A 22,197-nucleotide genomic window follows, 5' to 3' on the forward strand; every position below is an offset into this window, starting at 1 on the left:
CGGTACTTGACAACCATAAGTTGGTAATGATCGACATAATTACGCTAGCTTAGGCGCTCTGGTTCAAAGGCTCAGAGTTGGGTTCAAAGTGATTTCAAGGTATGGCCGACCATGGTGTTAGGCGCTGCGCCTAGGCGGCGCTAGCATACTGATAGGCACAGCGAAGAGAATTTTAGAAATGGAAGAGGAAATGGAAGAGAAGTTTGTGGACAAAGGTATCTGCATCACAGGAACACAGTAGCTAATGTATGAATATTCTGTATCAGCTAGTTTCTATGATATGAATATCGGTAGTGAATAGTGCAGTGGTATTTTATCAAAACTGCTTATGTAGAGTGTTTTTCACATGGTGTAGATAATATGTTGAAGTTGCAGCAGCGAGTGGCTCAGCTTGAGAGCCAGTTAGCTGAGAGTATCAGACAACACAACCAGGAGGTGGGTGTCATAAACATAGTATGGTGTGACCAGCACTGTTATTATAATTATATACAATTTTCAAATACTATGTTCCTAAACAAACTGCTACTCTGTTTAAATTGTGCTTGTTGCTAGAAATGTGTCTGTGTACTGTACTATAATTATGATGTCTATAATTATAGCTAGAATCTAGCTATATAGCTAGCTTGTAGCAGAATGGGTAAGGTAATTTGGAAAGGGGTGGGGCTGACCATACGCCTCCATTTATAGTAGAGCACCAACTGCCAATACGGTTGAAGAGATATAAACAACACATCTTGATTGTCCTGACAAGTTGTCCCAGCATAATACATAATACTTGTCCTAGCATAATATATTTTGTTCTGCCATCAGGTGATATTGGTCGGACACTAAATTACTCACGCAATTTCTTTAGTAAAAAAAATTAAGAGTTTAGAAAAGGTAAGGTAATGCTTGTTCATAAAATAGAAGCTTACCTAGTCGTCTTGTCACTCTGCTTCATATATATCTAGGCCTGCTTTTGCACATTGAACAAAGACACATGATAGCCTCGATCCCAGGCCGAGTTTTCGCTTTTATAACGGTTAGGCGAACAACTAGGCCTGGTACTAGTTGTCTGCACATGCGTCAAATTTTCATTATATTTGTGGTCGGCAAAAATATTTAGAAATGAAAATGCACAGAGTGAGTACACAAAAGATGCACATAGGGAGCTGCTTCACAAAGGCCTGGGGAGTTGCCAGTTGTGCTGCAGCACGATTACAGTGACCCAGGGCAACTTCAGAATGATTGAATGCCTTCAAATTACGTTTCAAAAAGATTTAGCAGGCTGCTGGACTTCTCTGATTCTAGTCAACTCGTAACTCAGTTAAATTTTGCTTGAGAAAACGTAGATTCTCTTGATGCCTCTGAGCTACCCAGCAACGCCTGAACGAGCAGGTCATACTCCAGTCCTGTAAGTATATGACAATATCAAAGACGGTTAAACCCTTACCTCAAACCGTCCAGTTTCGTCCGTCAGTATAGCCAAGAGGAGCACTGTTGGGATAGTTGGATATTAGCCATTGCTCCTGTACAGAGAAGTAGATATTCTAAATACGTGTAGATCTATATACATATTAAATTTCTCGTATTAAACAGGTTATAGTGTCATTGTCGACGAGCTGATGATGGCAGCACCAAGTTCTCTAGCTCACACTCTTCACTTGATCCACCATATTAATGATGAAACTATAGTCTACATAGATCTTGCCAAACATGAACAAAACTTGATAGCATAGGGCCCACACAAAAATATCTAACCTTAACAAGCTTGACAAAGCTTTATACCTCTTCCCTTGTTGTTCAGTCTTCAGAATAATGTTTTCTAAGCTTTAGAGAAGAGAGAAGCTTCAGCTAAGAGCCATTCCACTATCCACCAATAATGATAAACGGGAACTGACTTCTAGTACACGATAGTACACGAATATAAATGTCACAAAAGTGAACGAGAATATACTATTAGCCAGAATTGGGCTAATTGGTTGACGCATGCGCAGGCAACTAGTACCAGGCCTAGTTGTTCGCCTAACCGTTATAAAAGCGAAAACTCGACCTGGGATCGAGGCTAAGACACATGACTGATATGAGATCATTATTTTAGTGCGTATACACATTATCTATGACCTTTGGCGTTCAATCTTTGCATGCCAGGACATTATGACCGAGACAGTAGTTAAATGGCCGGTCAAAATAGTAAATTGACCGATGACCGAATGTTATTTATACCTCTGGGTTGTACCTCTCATTCCTCCAGTGAATGTGATGGGCGTGGTTTGATTTGGTAGACTGATAGCAAGAGCACATAATGTGCTCTACTGATAGTCATACTTTTGGATATGTTGTAGCTTATTCATTCACCAACACAATGATATCAGCAGATTTTCTTAGAAACGTTCCAATCATAAGATATTTACGTTTAGGTACAACTACTCACACATTTTTGGTATTCTATTCGATGCACTGTAGTACAAGGGCCGGCAGTGTGGTCCTACCTATTAGCTTGTAGTCTATCACAAAGGGCAGCAATTGACAGCAAATGGACTTGCCATACCATGTTGAAAACCAGACAAAAACATTTCTTCCTTCTGACAGAAGCTTGAGAGCCTGGACCTGTTATGCAATGAGAGTGAGGCCTTCTTGCTTCAGCAAAACAACTTAAACTTGTCATAGCTAGCTAGCTAGATAAACTATGGCTAGATTTTAGTCACTTGAGAGCACACGCAGAGCTAAATTACAGTATTAAACTTATACGGGGAAATATGACAGGAAACATAATGTGAAGAATGTCTGCTTTTGTTTCCGGTTCCTAACCACGCCCAGATACAATCAATACCAAGTCGTATTTTTCTATTAAGGCGTGGGAACAAGGCTACTACAACACATGCATGCATGCCCCCTCCAGGCTGGAGACCTACAAAACGCTGTGGTGAGGATAGGCTCCAAACTGGAGCAAGGGGAGGCACAGAGACATAGCCTGGAGTATCAGCTCACACTATCACAGAAAGATGGTCGTCAACATATTGACTTACTTGAACAGAGAGAGAAGGAATGGAATACGTTGAAGCAGTCGTTTCAAGGTTGGCTCATCACTAACCAAGTATAGTATTATACCCAAAAAATGTTTTGTCGTAAAGGCACATGATATATTTGGCTGTAATTTACAAGAGCATCACTGTGCATTTAAAGTGCAATGTGTTCAAACCTGTTCGTGTAACATTGAAACAATCCCCCTTCCCCCAGAGCGTGTCTCCCAGCTGACGACTCAGTGCCAGGGCTGGAGGAGCACTCTGGACACAGTGCAGCAAGCCAGGGCCAAGGAGAGGGCAGAGCAGCAGCAGCAACTCACCATACAGGTAAGGACCAGTAGTTGCTTGTATTGTAGTGGTGTAGAATGGCAGTAGAATCGAGTAGAATAGCAGAGTATGTGCACACAGGCGTGTACCCTTGTTGAAGGAGTACCGTCCGTATAGCAGATTTCGAGGGTATAAACTTTCGTGGAAAGACAGTTAGAAAGGTTTTCACGTATTTAATTTGCAGCATTATATTAAATTTATGGGTATAAATGTTCAAGATACATACACCCTCCCTCGAAATATACCCATTTGACATGGTGAAGTAGTCATTTCATGCCATAAAACGTCTGGTGAACGGAATGAGAGTATTATGGTTGTTTTAGTTAATGTTGGGATCGTATTGATTGCATCAACACTCAACACAGAAAAGTGAACTTTTGCAACAGACTACCCTCTACCGAAAGTTGGAATTGGTGCACCAACAACAAGCCCTGGACAACACATCATTGACAGAGTAATTACCTCTTTAACTAAATTTCACGCTGTGTTTATTCTAATGTAATCCCCAGGTCTGTCTCTGCACTGGAGAGCAAACTTGACAGTGTAGAAGGAGATTTGTCAGACAAGAGTGAGTGTGTGGTAAGTCTCACTCGGGAGCTAGAGGAAGCCAAACAAGAAGGAAATAGCTTTAGAATGCACTGGAAGGTCAGTCTGAACTTATCACACTCTGCTAATGGAGTTGCAATAAGAAGAGTACAAGACGTAATGTAATGTCTTTCGTTGTGCAAGACCACACCTAAATGCTTGCTTTAGATGTATATGTACATGCTCTAACAACTTACTAGGTGTTGATGGATGGCTTATGCTTCACGTAACTCTGCACACAGTTAGCACACAAGCAGTTGTAAATTGTACAGCGCCCCCATGTTAATAGTGGACAAAGTTACATGGATATTGTCTGTCATGCAGGCTGCTGATGAGAGGGCCAGTAGTCTGAAGGGCCGGATGGAGTCATTACAATCTGAGCTGAGGACAGCTCAGTCTGGCTTAAAGGCCGGGTCTCATAGAACCAGAGAGTTGGAGACACTTCTGGGAGAGCAACACTCAGCACACGATCAGGTACGGGCATCTGATTCACAACAATTAATGGTACCGTACATGTAAATAAAATATATAGCTAGTCGAGTCAGTTAAAATTCTCAGTTTTGACATTGATAATATTCATGTGTCTCAACTCCCTACTCAGGTAGTGTGTTCCTTGGAGGAGACTAGAGCATCTGTCAGTACACTTCAGGCCTCCCTCAAGAAAGAGAAGGACAAATCAGCCACAATCAATGACCAGCTACACAAGTGAGCACTCTACAGTACATTGCTTAGTACTGTTTGGTATTCTCTTCGTACGTATATACCGTATAGCGGGAAAATTTCGCGGGTGCAAATTTTCGCTATTTGGCTCCAGAGCCCTCAGCAGAAATGTTCTTGGGTTCTAATATTCTCGTTTTAATGCCAGGAAACCACACCCACCAATAGCTTTGCATGTGAAATACCGGTGCGTGGAAGTTTTAATTTTCATATTAACTACTCTGCTCTCGAAAAAACGCAAAATTTTGCACCCCACGAAAATTTCCCGCTATACGGTACATGTAAGCGTCCTGTGCAGGTTTTGTACCACAAAAATATTTTTTATGTTAGTACGCACAAGTTCTCTGAGGCTGAGTCACTACTGTTCAATTACTAAGTCTCGACTCACATAATTATTATTAGCACGCACGCACACGCACACACGCACACACACACACACACACACACGTGTACACATTAATTTTCGTACATGTTTATACTGTGCTACACTTGTAGGAAGGAGAGTGAGTGTGAGTCACTGAGACAACAAAAGAGAGAGAAGCAATCGCTCATCTCAGAGCTCTCACACCAACTACAGCTGCACAAGAGTAACCTTCAGACACTCAAGGAGGAGCTAAACACGGTATGTGGATACATGTACCTCCTATTCCAACTTAACCGTACAGGGTCCAGTGAGAAATTAAGTGTGCTGTAATTGTCTTTGTACAACAGCAGTACATATTACTTATTTTTTGATCGTGATGTGCATACGTGTGTTCTTCCCCTACCCCTCAGACCAAGCAGAGACAGTCGCTCTTGGAAGAGTCCCACAATGCCTCCATCCAGGACGTGGACTCTCTCCTCAACTCATTCACAGCCAAACACCTGCCTCTAACAAGTGAGTTCGCGTGTATGAGATACACTGTATAGTGGGTGTCATTGTACAGTACACATGGATTTTAGATTATAGGTATAATCCATATGCACTGTATTATGAATAATTATGTATAATTATTACATGTTGTCGCTAGCTATCTTCGAGGGAATACAAGTGGAGTGTTGAGCATCCAATTCTAATTATACAGGTAGCCCTCAGAAAGCTTTAGTTATACATTTCAATCTGATCAACTGTAGCTGGCCAAACCGTACTGCTCTGTCACTTTTTGTAGTACGTAGTTTAACATGGTTAGGCTGTTCACAATAAATTTATCGTAATAATTATGTAGGTCACAGTACAGCTCCACCCACTACTGATGTTTCCCAACTACCCGATAAAGCCCGGCGATTTTTGAAGGGTGTATTGTCCCACTTGGTCAAGGTTGAGTCTAACGTCAACCAGTTGTCTTCTGATCTCCAGGCTGAAAGATGTAAGGTGCAGGAGATGAGCAAGGAGTGTGCCAGCTATCGTGATGTGGTTACAGCCAGGACAACGGTAAATGCAGTGAGTGAGAGCTTCATGTTTGTCATTTCGATACGTGTATGTAGCATTGTATATAATTATACCAAAAACACTGTCGAAGTGTTACAACTTTTTAGCAGTATACTACAGAAACAAATAGGCTTAGGTACGGTGTAGTAATTTTTCTCTTACATGTACATGTACGTATATTGGTTGTGTTACATAGTAAGCGTAGTAGTAATATAATTGTGCAGGTCTTAACTCTTGCATAACAAAATATTCTCACTTCTTGCATGCATACATTATATTACATTCTTATTGTGCTAAGTACTGTGAACTCTACCCCCCCCCCCACACACGTACACACAGGAGGCAGAGCATAGACTGGGTGCCAACAGTAAGGAAATATCTCGTCTCACCACTGAACTATCTCACACCAAGACAGTTAACACCTCACTGACATCACGACTAGAACAGCTAGTCCAACTCAAACAGCAAGTACACTCTGAGTACACCTCCACACTCAACGAGCTGAAAACTCTCCGAAAGACACACGCTGATGCTGTTACCAATCATTGCAAGTATCTACACACACTCCTCTCATCCCTCAATGCTTCAAAGACCAAAAACAGTTCATCCAGTGAATGTGGATCCGATTCTGAATTGATTAGCTTGGGCTCAGATCAAAACAAGTGGGAAAGACTGGCTGGCTCTGTGACTACTGCAATTGTAGCTCTGGCAGATGCCCTCAAGCGGACCAAGAAGGAAGCTAAACACCTTCAAGCCACCAATACCAGTCTAGTGGCCACACTACAGTCAACTGATGATATGTACAAGGAGAGCATGGGGAAGATGACCTCAAATATGGAGTCACAAGAGAGACATTGGGCAGAGAGGACTAATGAACTAAAAATTCTATACGATACCAAGTTGATTGAGAGCAAAGAAAGGTGTTTGGAAACTGAACAGCAAATTGTTGGGCTAAAGCAAGAAATTGAAACTTCTTCAAGTGAAAGGAATCACTACAAGACGATGCTGGATCAGGCCAAACAGAGAATCGAAGAAATTAACAATTTACTACAAGAAAAAACATTAAGGCTATCGACATTGAATCAAAAACTCGAAGAGTGCTTAAACAAAGAGAAGGAATTTTCACTTAAAAATCAACAACTTGAGGAACAGCTCAGCCAAGTACAAGAAGTTCACAGAGGCTACAAGAACGATCGAGCTTGTCTGCTTGCCTGTAATTGTCTCCTAGCTGGCTCATTGTTCCCAACCTTGGCACGAGTACAAGAGCTAACGAAGCAAAAAAAAGTTCTACTGAGACAGCTAGCCTTGTGTGAGAAGCTTCAACAGCAAGTGATTGGAATCGTACGCTCCATTCAGAGTGATATAGGAGAGCCTCAAAGTCAGAGCGTCCTGGAGAATTCACAATGCTCAATAATTGGCAACTCAAAATCACCCACTACTCCATTACTAAGGTTCAGAAAGGTCTCGATAGTCATACTCGCAGTAAATCGTCTCAAAAAAATGGATAAACAAACAGCCTGCCTTTTTTCCATTAATCTTTCCTCTATTTGTAATCATCACATTACTGTACAATTGGGACAACGATTGAGCAAACATTCACACCCTCCTCAGCAACATCAAGCTACAGACATTGCCAGCTGGCTCAGGAGCGAACGAGTTTTATCTGATGTGAGAGACTGTTTTTCTGATCTACAGTCCACGTTAGACTCGATAACCTCCAAACAAAGCAGCTCGTATAACCAGTCTCCAATCAGACAGCGACCGTCTAGCAATCAAAAATTAGAATGCCAAAGAGTTATCATTAATCCAACTAAAAACTGTTTCGTGCAGATATTGGAAAAGATGAGCTGTCGTTTCCATAGCGATTGTGGGAGTCTAACAAGTGATTCATTGTGCTACCGTCTCGGTCGAGGGTTAGAGAGAGCTCTACACAGCGTGTCTGGTCAGGGCTATTGCAACTCTACTGAGGTATTACGTGTATGTACAATGTAATAATATTAAAGTAAATTCCTGTAGTTTCCCTTATAAATGTGTGTAAGACGTGTGCATTTGAGGTCACATGCTAGCCTTGATTCCAGGCCTTGTGAAGGAGGCTAGTCACATATATGTATGCCGATGTAAAATAATGTTCCATGCATTTTTTCTGTACACATAAGGGATCTGCCCATACCGTACCCTCGCGATAATACACCCATCATTTCTGTTAACACTTCAGGCATAGAGGGGACTAGCGCTGGCGTATTTTCGCGCGAACGGTGAGGTTTTACTCAAATATACGCCCACTAAATAATACCTGCAGCCTCGTCTCAATATTTTTCGCTGATAGCATGCAGTTACCATACAAATGCATGAACATGTAAAGCCATAGAAAAGTGTTGCTGAACATACTAGGGGGAACAAATTATTTTGTTGCTCATGATGTAGCGGATCAGCAAGTTGTAAGTCATAATTATTCCTAGAGCGCTATCACTACTACATTCTGGTACTTTCTATAAATTTACAGAAGGAATAGCAAACCAAGGCAAGGTACATGTAACCTTGAGTCTGTCTACTACATGTAACTAGCTACTGTGACACTAAACTGTTTCTTCACTATGCTCCAACTCTTCATTCTGGGTGGGCATATTATCGAGTCAAAGTACCCTGGTGCAGGAACTTTGTAACAAAAGAGGGGATGGGCGTATATTGAACACGTGGGCGTATTATTGCGAGGGTATGGTACTGGTCGGGATGGTCGGCTAACCACATCTTAAGCCTAGTTTACCATAATTATGAAAAGGCAAACTTGTGTGACTGAGGATTAACTACTTCGAAAATATCCCTGCACATAATTATTTGTCAGGGTGTCATAGGATTTTGTAGTGGAGGGAGGAAATAAAGGCACGCGCAGGGTCATGCAAATAATTTTTTTGGGTGCCATGTTAGTATACAACATACCGACCCAAGGTGCATTCTGGTTTTGAGGTTGCCTAAGCGTTCTCATTATACAACTAGTACCTGAATAACTTTAGGGGGGATATCCCCCTTCCCCCTGTATGACACCCCCTGCTTGTATACATGCGTGTAACTATTGTGTTTATCCTGTATACATGTATATTCTTAGACTACCACATTCCCTCTACAGTTGTGTGAGTCTCTCCACACCCAATTGACCAGTCTTATTGGTCGCCTTCACGAGGGTGAGATGAAACGTCACACCCTCTATCTCACTCTGGATCAACACAAGACAGAAATTACCCGTCTCTCTAGTGCCTGTCAAGATGCACTGGGTCTGGAGTCACAAGTGGAACAACTGAGAAAGGACCTGGCTGGAATGGTCACTCACGAGTGCTACCTAAACGTGTGTGGTGATCTGGAAGCGGCATTGAAGAGAGAGCATGAGTTTAAGTTGTCGCTAACTCAGCATGGCGTGGCTGTGAGACAGTTGCAGACTAGGTTAAAACAAGAGGGACACTCCACTCAGACCAAGAGTGCCGCTCTCTGTGTTCTCGAGAAAGTGAGTTTGTCTTTTACAGTATAATTAAGTACACAAAGGGCTCTGTAAGAGAAATGCTCATAGCAAGAGTACTAAACACGTTGATATTGTACAGTATATGCAAAACATTTCATACGTGTAGATGTCACGATACTTATGACATGTACATTAATAACACAAACATACTCACACAGGAGCTCAACAAACTTCGTGTGAACCTTGAGCACAAAGAAGAGCACCTAGCTGACACGAGGAAGCACTTAGAGCTGGCTAACAAGGAGAGATTGTCACAGGCCCAGCAGTTAGGGGAGCTTCAATCTGTACTAACCACATGTAAACGTCAAATCGGTCTGGCCCATGCTGCAGTCACTGCTGAGTCTGCAAGTACAGAAGATTAATAGTTGAAAAAAGTGAGAAATTATAAACTTGTACAGGTCTGACTGAAACGATAGTCACTGTGTTTTTTAGATAAAAATAATGTTCATGTGAAGTGCCTATAATAATTTTTTTTTATAGCTACATGTAATTCATTGTTTCATCCACGCATTAATTTTTGAGAGAAGGAGGCGACAATTTAGAATACGAAAACAAAATGGGGTCGAGCTGTTTGATAGTACTTTTTCACATCTTGTTCGGGGAAAAGCCCCCTTGATGTGTGAAAAATAACCCTGCCCCTATACAGTAGTCTAATCGATTAGAGGCAAGCTGGATAACAGAATATTCCGGATAATCGAATCGATAAACCACACCTTGATCCACCCACTTTAAACAGCTGTGCAAATTTAGTGCATGTGGTTGTCTGCACATGCACAGAAGACAGCAGGGTTTCATACAGGATTTTTAGCTTGAAGGGAGAAACATTGAATTGAGGGAGTCCGGGGGAGGAAAAAATGTTGAGGAATGATTATCTGAGTGCAATTTGGGTCTTCAAACCATTAAATTTTACTAGTCTCAGTGTAGACATTAATTTTTTAGGAGCGAATCATCAATTTTGTTCTGGCAGCATTTATTTCTAGGGGGCACCCTCTCCTTGTATGAAACCCTGAACAAGCATGTTTCCATGGTAACGCTGTTAATTGCGCATGTGGATTAAGTGTCATGCCCATTTTCTGATTATTAGTTGAATTTGACCCTGTATATTTTTTAAGCTGGTTCTACTGTACCTACCACCATAATTATAGCGGATAATTTGTAAATGTTTGTATAAACTACCCATAATTATTTGTACAGCTCAGGATAGTGACGTTGAACCTATTGCAATAGAATAACTTCGTAGTTTTATTTTTGTTGATGCTCTACAATACAAAATATACAAAATTAACCTGCTATTAATGTGGATTATTATTAATTATAATTATGGGCATGCAAAAAATTCATTAAAATTTTATCGATCATGTATATTCGTGAAATTGACTGCTCATAATATATTCAGTATAAATATGGGAGCAACTGGCAAGGCTATATTAATTGCACGAGACTTGGCCGAGTGCTATTAGCCTTGCCAGTGCTTGTTATGAAATTAAATCCCTTATTGCACGAGTAACTATACTATTGATTTCTAATCGTGTGTGATGATGAAGTTCTCTGCAGTTTTTAATAACATTTTCGGCCGCGCCATTATTTAATACGTTGTCATTGACAGCGTGCAATTACTGGACCAGATGTGATGCAGGATTAATTACTGTACACTCTCTGTCACTAATAGTACATCATACGATTATTATTAGGGTCATTATAATACATCCGATTATTATTATTATTATTTCTGCCCTTACAGGTGTATTCTACACAGTTATTATTATACTGAGGTGAGATGGACACACCAAATTCAACTGTGATAGACTGTATGATTGTTATGTTTGTGGGATATTATATCATGTGTTTTTGTGTTTCTAAGAATCTCTTTTGTTTATCAATGGTTGTTACTCACTCCGTCCGGTAAAGATCATTAATATAGTTGGTTGGTTTTATGATAATTATAGTGAACATGCAGTACATGTACTTAAATGTTGTTGGCATTTTGTCCATGTCAACATCCAGGGCTAGCACTTCAGTGCTGTTTTTAACTATAGATTCTAGTTGTTAGTATATAATTTTGATTATGCAGGCCAGGCGTGCATGCATTATAATTATTGAAAACTTTGCAAAGAAGAGTCACAGTGCATTTTAAAACATAAAATCAATACACAACTATAGCTAAAAAAAGCAGTCAATCAACCTCTTGACGCAAAAACAATCATTTGTCCATTCACCAAGGTTATTCCAGGCTGGGACACTAATGCAGTTCTGGCGTGAGCTCAATTGCTACTATGGTTATTCCATTTCACAGAGCATGCCACAATTGTACTGAATGAGATTGTACGATGGAGATATTTTTTCGATCGCGAGTTTGTGAGATGATTCTATATAGCTTGTGAAGGGATATTCAGCGACAATATTTATTTATGATGTGCTCGAGTCAGTGTACGTACATGTGCTTTATGAGTCCAAACTTCAAGAAACTCCTGAATTTTAAATCGACTCTTTCAACAAGTAAGGTACCTGACAGAACGAAGGGTGATAATTTTTATGATGTGATTCAGTGTACGTGCGTGCTTTAAGTTATACTCCATGAATCCAAACTTCAAGAAACTCCTGAACTTAATTCGGCTCTTTCAACAAGTAAGGTACCTGACAGAATGAAGGGTGACAATATGATGTGAGTCAGTGCACATGCTTTAAGTTACTCCATGAGTACAAACTTCAAGAAACTCCTGAATTTTAATTCAACTCAGATAAGGTATACCTGACAGAGCAAAGGGTGACAAGTGTACGTGCACGTGCTTTAATTTACTCCATGATACGAGTATGAATTTTAATTCGACTGTTTCAACGAGTATAAGGCACCGGACAGAACGAAGAGTGATAATTTTTATGATGAGAGTGAGTGTACGTGTACGTGCTTTAATTTTTAATTATACTCCATGAATCCAAACTTCAAGAAACTCCTGAATTTTATTTCGACTCTTTTTGGTACTGGTCCTGACAGAACGAAGGCCGAAATAGTGAAGAGACAATTAATTTATCCGATTACATGTACGTGAATATTTTGGGGGTGTGAGAAATCAAAGCAACTCAAGCAGCTGTTCAAACTCCAAATCGCTCTCAACATCGAGCAATCGGTCCATCTCTATTTTAATTTCAGATGCACTCTTCTTGGCTTTCGGCTTGTTTGCCATCACAGTTGCTTGCATATGTGGCTCAGTATCCCTCAGCTCTTCAAGGATCTGGTCTAATTCAGTCATACGCTCGTCACAATTTGTTAGTGGGAAAAAAGTTGACTTGAATGGTTTGCGATTAGCTTGCTTCTTCTGTGCTAACTCAGAATTGTTCGCTGTCAAATTGGTTGACTTTGCTGTTATCTTGCAATCCTTTTGGGGCTCGGTCTCACTCTGGAGTATCTCTTTGACGCATTTCTCCAGCCACTTCTCTTGTGCTGCACCAGATATCGGCTCTGGAAAAGGATCAACAGCTGGATCTCGTCTTCTTGGTCGAACCGTTATCAGTCTTGCAGGTAAGTACTCTGGTTCTTCAAAGGATTCTGAGAGTTCCCTTGGCTGACTTACTGGAGTTCCTGATGCCCAATCACTTACCCCAGGGATTCCATCCAGAAAAGTACTGCAAACTGAGACCAGACTTTCAATGCTACTTTGATTTTTGAGTGGCTCTTGATCATGAATTAGCCCGTTATTTTGACTGTCTTGAGTTTGTGCGGGTCTCACTTCCTCCTCTGAATCAGAGTGAAAGTCCTTAATTTCACGTGGAATATTATTGTCTTGCATATTCTCTGTTCTACGCCCATGGTGAGCTCCAAGAGGTCTGTCATTTGTTGGTTTCTTACTAAATTTTTTTTGCAATTTAGCTATCACAAACTTAGGGTTGAGTCGCTGCCGGAGTGAGCGAGTTGTTGGACGGTCAGCATATGTGTCTTGGAGGTTTTTGGCCTGGTCTTTTGTTGGTTCAAAGTCTAACAAACAAGGATTTGTAAACATGGGATCAGGATTGGTTTCGCTCTCATTCTTAAGCTCTACCAGCTTCTTCATTGTCTCTACTCTGTAGGTCAGCTGATTTTTCTTTTTAGCCAGCTTCTTTTCCAATTTCTTCGAACTGTTTTTCAAACTTCGTAGGTGAATTTTTTGCTTTAGTGTGAGGTCTCTCTTTACTCTATCCATCTCTTCAATCCTGTATTGCTTAGAAGCTTGTTTTCTGGCCATCTCATCAACCAATGTTGTCAGTTGAATCTTCTTCTCTCTCTGAAAGAGAAAGATGCGGTGGTATGCTTCTGTATTCTCTCTTCGTTTTTCATCCTTCAGTTTCTCCTCCTCTGATTCTCTCTGTCTCTCAGCCTCAGTCAATTCATCAATCGTGACACTAGGCTCTTCGTCGTCAATCTCATGAGGAAACCTGAATACTCTGGGATGGAACCCCTCAGCTGCAGGGTTCTCTTCCATTGGGAGTTCGTTGAACTCGCTATGCTTCTGTAAATTCTTGATATGATCCAGTATGCGCTGCCTCTGGGCCATACTTGTTTCTAGTTTGTCGAGCATGTCTTGATCATTGTCTACTCTATCATAGAGATCGTCTAGCAAATATTGTTTATTTCCAACTCGTTCATTGGTTTTCTGAGCAATGTTCATTGCCAACAAGGTTTGTGAGTGCTTTTTGTCCAACAGTTCATAGTAGCTCTTCATCAAAAGTAGCTCATACCCATACTCAATTAAGATTTCTCCGTACTTGCTGGCATTCATTTTTCGCCTACTTGTTTCTTCACTTTCTTCACTGTGTTCTCTAGGAATTATTGTGTCAGTACTTTCTGATGTCAGAGGATACTCAATAGTGTTTTGGTGATTATCATTGTCCTTTGTCACGGTAAAGGAACCTGCAAACATTGCCAATAAAATGTTTCAATAGCTATATATTATAATTATGCAGTTAAAAGTAAAACTGAACATAATTCTTACCCGTAGGTAGAGCTGCCAGTGTGTGTAGTCTCGCTGAGCAGGGCCTAGTATGCTTTTGTTGCTGGTCTACTCCAAATGCTTGTTTAGGAACAATGGGAGGATAGTCAGGTTGCTGCTTCCCTTTCATGGCTTTCCTGCATGTATATAGAGAGATTAATAAGTTACAGAACTAAAGTAGGCTATGATAATTATACGGTACAGTGAACATACGGTTTCATAGCATTGGCTTGTGAGATACGGAATGCATTGACTCCTTTCCCGTTTCCACGGAGGTGAGGAGAGTTAAACCAAGAGGTGCCTGTCTCCACCAGTACAAGTCTATCTCTCTAAATGCATAATATAATAATAAAGAGTCGTACATTAGTTGCATGAGATTCTTTTACAGCTCTATACCTTGCGATCCATTTTCCACTTGGTTTCACTCTTCTTGTTGACAGTTCCATCTCTGGTCATATGCAGGTCACCGTCAAATCGCTTGTTTACTGGTAGTGAACATGAGGATTTGTTGAACGTTTGTTCCATCTGCATTGCAATTTCAACATAATTATTAACAAGTGAATATCATAACCAGGGGTACGTAATTATGGTGCAAGGTCCTCGCTTATAGTCCATTTTCGTGGCTATGACGTCATTCAAATTAATGGATTGTTGTAATGATCGTATAATCTAATGATTGGCACATAAGAAAAGCGGTTTGTGTATTCAAGTGTGAGATCAGAAGTGGGCCAGAGTTGATGTAGACTACACATTTTGAGTTTAGATAGAAATGCTGAGGGTAGAGAAGCAGCTAGCTGGAGATCTACATGCTTCTATGTGTGAAATGATCGTTTTGTGGCGGATCGCAACTGTAAGAACCATAGTTGAAGTAAGTTCACTAACGGCCGTGCAGAGCTTCACTGTGAGATGAAAAGTCGTTCAGACAGTCTTGTGCTGACGTAGAGTTATTGTACTACACTGTGGCGGATCCTTGCTAGAAGACAAGTGCATGGTCACTATAGATTAGCTGGAATAAGATCTGTGTAGTCTTAAGTCTATAGCTTATTCTCGATACACTCAGCTTGCAATTTCCAATGAAGTGGGTGTGGCTTAGAGCAGCACACGTCACAGAATATGCCTACAATCAATTATTATGCCTCGGTGCGTATGTGCAAGCGAGGTATACGGTAGTGTGTTTGTGTGTGTGCGTCTGTCTGTGTATAGACTGCTATATAGCTGCTCAAGGACGATCACAATGAAGAGTTTCCAAGGCTTCTAGTCACGTTTTCTAATTTTAATTCTAATTTTAATTTAATTAATTAATCTAATTTTAATTCGTGGATTTACAAATAATGCTAATTGGTTCTCGAGTTATGCCTAGTTATGCCTTTACTTGAAATGCCATTGCAGCCTTTTTAGAAAAGCATTAAAAAAACTTGTCCATGGAGTGTTGTAGTACACAATCATAATTAAAAAGACAAGATGCAATACACTCTTCCTAGTTCTGACGGGAGGTCGGGTTGCAAGCTTATCTGGGATTTGTTCTGCTGAAGTGTAACCATAGATAAAGGAAAAGGGGGATTGGAAACGGAAGCACCCTTGTGGTACGATCCGTGTTTCCCTGCGATTTAATCAAGGCCATCACAACAATACGTATTTCTACACCCAGTGCATAATAAACTACAAGTAACTGTGCTTAGTCCATGCAACTCACTTATATTTCAAGGTCTATACCTATTGTAGTAGTCATAACCAGCACGCTTACACGTTACATGTTCCTTTAGCTCTAAAACAGCCTTGGGAACATATAACTTTATTGGAAAGTCTCTTTTTACTGGGTGTGGTCAGTCATTAGCAAGTACTACACGAGGCTCATGGACTAGGCGTGTTATAAATTGCTGAAAGAGATAATGTCTCGAGGAAACACAGCTTTGGGAGTTACCCGGCAAAAATGTGCTTAATAGCCTCATTCATAGGGCGTAACGCGGATAGTTTTCGAGGCTCCACTGCAGATTCAATGTAAAATCATCACGTGCACCACTCCGTTTCCTATCCCTCTAACTCTTCAATCTATGGTGTAACCAAGCACGTGAAAAATACTGCAATCTGATAGGAGAACAAATCCCAGATAGGCCACGCCCAACTACACTCTTCCAATAATATTATTGTAACCACGCCCATTTTGGTAGAGTGAAATCTGACCACAGTGGGCTCACGGTTATCTAACTGTGGCACGTGATAGTGAAAAGCCGGGCTAGAATTTGAGACTGAGTGTTGCTCGGTGGCGGATCCAGGAATTTGAGAGGGGGTTCCAAAACAGTAGAGTTAAAATTTTGCTTAAAAAGGTCATCAATTTTCCTAAGCAATGAGCATACGCATTAGAGAGTTAGAGAGCCCTGTAGTCACTATTATAATTATAGCACATCATAATTATTAATCAACTTGCAATGATTAAAACTTTTGTTAACATCATAGTCTACTATTCTACATTTAACTTACCGTCTTCTTCGAGAATCTTTCAACTCTCAGTGAAAAATTCTATAAAACATAAAATCAATGAAAGAAGTAAGCAGCAATAGCTGTCAATGCACCAGTTAGGTCTGTTGCCCACCACTTGCAAGATGATAGGAATTATTTTGGTCTCTTCGAACTGATCAGTGACAGTGCAACAGTGTAGTGATACTGGTACCGAACAAGACGCAGCGTTGTTTGGATACCAGGCGTCGACGACTACTTTTGAGCATGCGCAAAAGATATAATAGATCGCAGTTTGATGATCATTACCAGATTCTCTGAGACGTGGCTTTGGGCTTTTTGATCCCCAAGATCCTTCATACCTCTGATCCATTGATCTGATGATGGAAGTTCCGATGCTCCTCTCACTCCCTACTGAAGTACTGCTCCAGATCACTGACTACCTGACAGCCAATGACAAGCTATGTCTCCGTATTTCCTGTAAGAGGTTCTACTCTCTCCTCAGCGATCCTCATGCCTGGAGTTCCCTGGTGTGGAAGAATTGTCGCAGAAGAGACCAAGACTTCAAAGCTCTCAGACAGGCACTGAAACTATCTCGTTCGTATGTCCAATATGTTCACATATCGTATATGTCAAAATCAAAGAGGTTCTCAAACGCAAAGTTTTTCCCTCAAATTGGTAAATGCAAGCAAATACGCTACCTATCATTGACTGGCACGTTCTTCGAATCTGTAAAGCAGAACACACTTGAACAGTTGCTGTCTGAATTACCATCCCTGTACTGCCTTAGTGTGACAGGAAATCAATATTGTGCTAAGCGTGTATTAGTGGCTGCTAAATCATCGAAAAGTCTGGAGGTTCTCTGTGTTAATACTGAGGATGAAAGGTACTCTGCTGTGCGTTTTTGGAAAGATGGCGGGTATATGCCTCCAAATCTGAAACTGTTTGGGATTTCCCAATTTATTGACTGTATTCACCAACTAACGAGCAGCGACCACCCTGCGCAGTTATCCATCTATCCAAGCAGTTCCCCAATAGCTGGAAACGTGGTCACCAAGTACCCAATTATTACATTGTCTTTGTATCCGAATGTTGAGTTGGTGACTTGCCCGACTGCATCTGTTTGTTCCTCAGTCTCGCACTTCTCAGATATAATTCTATCTCGTGGCAACTCCTCCACTTTAGATCCTGTCAGTGCTATAGTGTACAGTTCATCGGGGCATTCCATGGATGTACTTTCACGTGGTATTGCTGTCTCACTTTTGCCATCAAGTATTGAATCACTCTGTTTGAGAAGAACAGAAGTGTTAGCTTCTACTGACCTTACGCTGCTCTCTGAAATGTGTCCAAAGCTAGTTAGTCTTGATATTCAAGGTTGTACAAATTCTTTACAGAATCTTCTAGGATTAGCCGATATCAGTTCAAATTGTGCGGGCTTGGCAGCTTTGAACATTGTGGGAATTTGTAATATTGAGAGTTTGTCTTCTCTCTGGGAGGTTCTATCTAGTATGAGGAAACTGCGTTACTTATCAATAGGTTATTCATTCATTACTGAAAGGCGTGTTGATCGTGGTCGGGATGTCAGTTTGGCACGAATGAATTTGTTTGCGATCGACATAATTTCTGATCATTATATCAGGGATCATAAAGTAGCTCTCCAAGTCGAAAGGCTCCTGCCAGCTTTTCAACAGTTGCAACACTTAAAAATCTCAATTGTGTTAATAAAAAAGCTATCGGCCACCCTTGACCTAACCAATGTCCTCCCCAACCTGCCTTCCCTTGCACAGTTATTTGTTACAATTTCTTCATCAAACCGTAGCCCGCTAAAATTACCCACTGATTCAGATTGCTACTCATCTCTGAAGAAACTTTCCATTGACTATAAGCACTTTGATGTTTCTGACGATCTGGCTCGAGCTTTCTCTAAGTCTCCATCTCTGACATATTTATACCTCGATGTTGGACAGTTAAGTCCCCTTCTCATTGAGCTACTAAGCAATTTCTGTCGTCTCTGTGAATGTTATCTTTGGTTTAAAGGAGATAAAGCAAAAGTTTGTGATGAAACAAGAGTTAGAGGACATTCAACTGTGTTTGACGAACACGGAATATGTGGATGTGTGAAATCGAAAAGATTTTATCATAAAACAGAAACGTTATTTTTGCAATGTTGACTTCGTTTGGTTTGTTGCTGGTGTTTTTTATTTAGAGTCTTACTCTCGGTTATTTTCTGAATGTTATTATTTGTTATGGTTTCATACAATGATACTTATTTTGCGAACATGCATGATAAATATATACATAACAGGGCACATCAAGATAGAACAGGATAGAACAGTACAACATGTGCAATCACAACATTGATTAGTATCTAGTTTTGATGATCATTACCTAATATTTATATTCATACGTACATATGTTCTTTTTTGGAGGACTCACTACATAATTATAAATCGACACGAGCTAGCTAGCTAGCTAGCTCGAGCTAGATGGATGAGCCAAAATTCGGTCGCGTGTTCAAGGTGCTCTTTGTGGGAGACTCAAAAGCTGGGAAGACCACGTTCCTAATGCGCTACTGTGACAGCACCTTCACCAGCAGATTTGTACCTACAGTTGGTATTGACTTCAAAGTTAAAATCCTGGACAGGTTAGCTGGATGGGGTACGGGTGTGCAGATGGGAAGGTTTTCACTTTTCACTTGATATTCGATATTCTTGACTAGAATCTAGTTGGGCGTGGCCCGACCGTCCCTGACGGGAGGTCTGGTTTCAAGCTATTGTCAGGATTTGTCTTTATCATTATGTAACACGCTGATAACAGCTATGAAATTATTATTCTGAAGTGGGTATTAACCAATTTTACCTTGCTTGCGCGGTTAAGGTTGCGCAACCGGACGTGACACCGACCACATTAGAAATGCTGTGATCTGATTGGGCTGCAACTATAGTTGCATTGAAACCCGACGTCCCGGCTCAACCAACTAATTCTTGACCCTGCGTTTTATAGATGGGCATGGTGGTCCACCAAAAATGAACGGTTACCCTTTAAAAATGCGACACCCTTGATTTTAGGACTGACCTCTAAAAGTAGTGACTGCTGCATGTGTTTTTATAAATTATGGTGCATCCTAAATAGTACTGATACCGTATAATTATGCTTGATCAGAGGCATAAAGGCAGCTCTCAAATAGTAGCCCCCTTTGTAGTAGCCACTCTGCCTCAGTAAACGTTGACTCTATCCAAGGCTAGCACTTCTGCACGTGGCCATATTAATACTAGCAGCTAGCTAAATAGCTTTACAAAGACTTTCTCATGGCAATATACTCTTCGAGTTTATGCTGAAAATAGCAATTTGAAGGTGATTGAATTTGCTGAAGTGTTAGGCCTAAGTATTAATTAAACACCTCTCTTAACATTAGCCTCTCTCGAATTGTAGCCTCTTTTACCAGTAAAATGTTACTCTGATCAAGTATATACGGAAGACGTCAAACCATAGACTCGATTCCAGGCTGCTAGAAACATTTTAAAATTAGCAGCCTATAATCGAGGATGTGGATGTTGATAGTAGGGTAACCTCAACCTCTATTCCTCTAACTATAGATCAGGACTTCAACATTAGTTTTCAGCTAGCTTCGTAATTAAGTCGCCTTGTGGCAGATTTTCTCATTGTTGTCGAACTTGCATGTTGGTGCTAGCTATGCTTTGATTCAAGACATCAAACTATTTAGTCCTACGCATGCAGTCCTACGCATGCACACTTTATATACCACGTTGTGCCCATCCATGTGCTTTGTTTTCACTGCTTTACTTAAAACAAAACATGAATGTTAAGATCATAAAGATTCCATTGGGTAATATTGTTCTCGAGCTGAGGCCTTGTGTCTGTATTAAGGTCTGATTGTGTATGTCTACTTATTTTGTAATAGCGTCGAAGGTTTGCAGTTTAATTACAGTCGTATCTTAAGCCAGAATGCAGCAGCATTGATGATAAAATTAATGTGGTCTCAACAGTATACTGCAAGCTATGTTATTAATGCATGCTCGGTATCCCTATCCCATATAATTATTATTGATCACCAACCACCCTCCTATTAGTATAATATTGATTGTGCTTCACCTAATGACCTCAATGTGCTAAAGGTGCTCACATGCTCAGTATGAGCTGCTCATAAAAATGGTATTGCTTATAATCACAGGTATATCTATGATGAGAAGATCAAGCTCCAGTTGTGGGACACAGCGGGACAGGAATGCTATTTACGTATAACTACAGCCTACTTCCTAGGGGCAAAGGGGTTTGTCCTTATGTTTGACCTCACTAGTCAAGATTCATTCCAATCAGTCAGGAAATGGTGAGTGTATATACGTATGTAGATGTACTTTCTCACTATTGTATTCTTGAATGAACCCGGTTCACTCATTAGCTCTTTGCACAATAGTACATGGGTTTAATTTGGTCAGGACTCAAGACAGGCAATTTTAAGAGATGTTAAGTTTGCTTTGCTGGTACTTATGCGTTCTGGCAGCTATAGAGTGTCTATGAAAATATTTTAATACTGAAGTTTGGAGTGCAGGTACACATGTCCTAACTAAAGTCTTACCATACGTACGTATGCGCACACACATGCAGGATGACCCTAATTAGTGACTTGACTTCGAACAATCCTAAAGTAATTCTAGTGGGGAACAAGTCTGATCTGACTGAGAGCAGAGTGATCACCAAGGAGCAAGGCATGGATCTGGCCCAGTCACTGGGCATAGAGTACTTTGAGACGAGCGTCAAAGATGACACAAAAGTAACGGAAGCTGTCGACAAACTCGTTACATTGATTTGCAGTGCTACAACTAAGCCAACTGAAGTACCCATAACTACTATGTTTAGGCCGCCTGAAAATTCAAGCATGCAGCTGCTCGATTATGATCGTCAAATGGCTGAACTGCGGAATAGGAGGAAAAGCAAGGAAATTTTCCACCAGGGTACAATTGTGTTCGTTGGGTGTGCATGTGCCATTCTTTTTTGTGCTTATTACTTCAAATAGAGACCATTTTCCAATTATATAATTTATTGAGTGGCCTTGCATGGCGCCAGTTTTAATTCCAATTTCTGCTATTTTTGACAGAAATTTGTTTTTTTGTGTTCTCTTGCATGCCTAACTTTTAGGCCAACAATGGCAAAAGCTTGAGCCAACAGGATGCAGCTTGAGCCAACAGGATGCATGGAGCAAAATAACTA

At 40.7% G+C, this 22,197-nt stretch overlaps 4 protein-coding genes across 6 annotated transcripts; 3 read left to right on the forward strand and 1 right to left on the reverse strand.

Moving 5' to 3' along the window:
- The first annotated feature begins 46 nt into the window (after positions 1–46).
- Positions 47–11,493, forward strand: LOC135335449 (coiled-coil domain-containing protein 171-like). 2 transcript variants are annotated; one of them, XM_064530944.1, is made up of 15 exons: positions 47–215; positions 356–435; positions 2,882–3,056; positions 3,220–3,332; positions 3,698–3,786; positions 3,842–3,977; positions 4,242–4,391; positions 4,519–4,622; positions 5,130–5,256; positions 5,409–5,511; positions 5,840–6,054; positions 6,382–8,010; positions 9,167–9,538; positions 9,712–9,927; positions 11,295–11,493. In XM_064530944.1, exons 1-14 carry the CDS (start codon positions 179–181, stop codon positions 9,913–9,915), a joined length of 3,534 nt encoding a protein of 1,177 aa, XP_064387014.1. In that variant the 5' UTR covers positions 47–178; the 3' UTR covers positions 9,916–9,927; positions 11,295–11,493. The 2 variants fall into 2 exon arrangements, with proteins under 2 accessions (XP_064387014.1, XP_064387015.1); XM_064530945.1 differs by having other exon boundaries at positions 5,840–6,045.
- A 125-nt stretch (positions 11,494–11,618) lies between these two features.
- On the reverse strand, positions 11,619–17,125 carry LOC135335450 (uncharacterized). 2 transcript variants are annotated; one of them, XM_064530947.1, is made up of 5 exons: positions 16,993–17,125; positions 14,911–15,039; positions 14,728–14,843; positions 14,518–14,651; positions 11,619–14,435 (listed from the first exon to the last, which is right to left on the reverse strand). In XM_064530947.1, exons 2-5 carry the CDS (start codon positions 15,037–15,039, stop codon positions 12,622–12,624), a joined length of 2,193 nt encoding a protein of 730 aa, XP_064387017.1. In that variant the 5' UTR covers positions 16,993–17,125; the 3' UTR covers positions 11,619–12,621. The 2 variants fall into 2 exon arrangements, with proteins under 2 accessions (XP_064387017.1, XP_064387016.1); XM_064530946.1 differs by lacking the exon at positions 16,993–17,125 and having other exon boundaries at positions 14,911–15,437.
- A 148-nt stretch (positions 17,126–17,273) lies between these two features.
- LOC135335453 (uncharacterized) lies at positions 17,274–19,246 on the forward strand. Its single transcript, XM_064530952.1, has one exon. It carries the CDS (start codon positions 17,349–17,351, stop codon positions 19,137–19,139), a length of 1,791 nt encoding a protein of 596 aa, XP_064387022.1. The 5' UTR covers positions 17,274–17,348; the 3' UTR covers positions 19,140–19,246.
- Positions 19,247–19,346: 100 nt separating this feature from the next.
- On the forward strand, positions 19,347–22,102 carry LOC135335455 (ras-related protein Rab-3-like). The gene is made up of 3 exons (XM_064530954.1): positions 19,347–19,612; positions 21,161–21,316; positions 21,595–22,102. The coding sequence occupies exons 1-3, from the start codon at positions 19,455–19,457 to the stop codon at positions 22,001–22,003; spliced, it is 723 nt and encodes a 240-aa protein (XP_064387024.1). The 5' UTR covers positions 19,347–19,454; the 3' UTR covers positions 22,004–22,102.
- The last annotated feature ends 95 nt before the right edge of the window (positions 22,103–22,197 follow it).

This window comes from Halichondria panicea, chromosome 4, assembly GCF_963675165.1.
Source record: "Halichondria panicea chromosome 4, odHalPani1.1, whole genome shotgun sequence".
Lineage (NCBI taxonomy): Eukaryota > Metazoa > Porifera > Demospongiae > Suberitida > Halichondriidae > Halichondria > Halichondria panicea.

What these genes read in the sequence shown, in the direction of transcription:
- LOC135335449 (XM_064530944.1), top strand. Translation starts at nt 179, where the DNA reads ATGGAAGAGGAAATGGAAGAGAAGTTTGTGGACAAAG. An exon ending in GTTGAAGCAGTCGTTTCAAG is followed by an intron (nt 3,057 to 3,219) that starts GTTGGCTCATCA and finishes CCCTTCCCCCAG; the next exon opens with AGCGTGTCTCCCAGCTGACG. An exon ending in GACAACACATCATTGACAGA is followed by an intron (nt 3,787 to 3,841) that starts GTAATTACCTCT and finishes TGTAATCCCCAG; the next exon opens with GTCTGTCTCTGCACTGGAGA.
- LOC135335453 (XM_064530952.1), top strand. Translation starts at nt 17,349, where the DNA reads ATGATGGAAGTTCCGATGCTCCTCTCACTCCCTACTGAAGTACTGCTC.
- LOC135335455 (XM_064530954.1), top strand. Translation starts at nt 19,455, where the DNA reads ATGGATGAGCCAAAATTCGGTCGCGTGTTCAAGGTGCTCTTTGTGGGA. An exon ending in AAAGTTAAAATCCTGGACAG is followed by an intron (nt 19,613 to 21,160) that starts GTTAGCTGGATG and finishes TTATAATCACAG; the next exon opens with GTATATCTATGATGAGAAGA. An exon ending in TTCCAATCAGTCAGGAAATG is followed by an intron (nt 21,317 to 21,594) that starts GTGAGTGTATAT and finishes ACACACATGCAG; the next exon opens with GATGACCCTAATTAGTGACT.
- LOC135335450 (XM_064530946.1), bottom strand. Translation starts at nt 15,045, where the DNA reads ATGCAGATGGAACAAACGTTCAACAAATCCTCATGTTCACTACCAGTA. An exon ending in AGTGGAAAATGGATCGCAAG is followed by an intron (nt 14,844 to 14,910) that starts GTATAGAGCTGT and finishes TTATGCATTTAG; the next exon opens with AGAGATAGACTTGTACTGGT. An exon ending in ACTGGCAGCTCTACCTACGG is followed by an intron (nt 14,436 to 14,517) that starts GTAAGAATTATG and finishes CAATGTTTGCAG; the next exon opens with GTTCCTTTACCGTGACAAAG.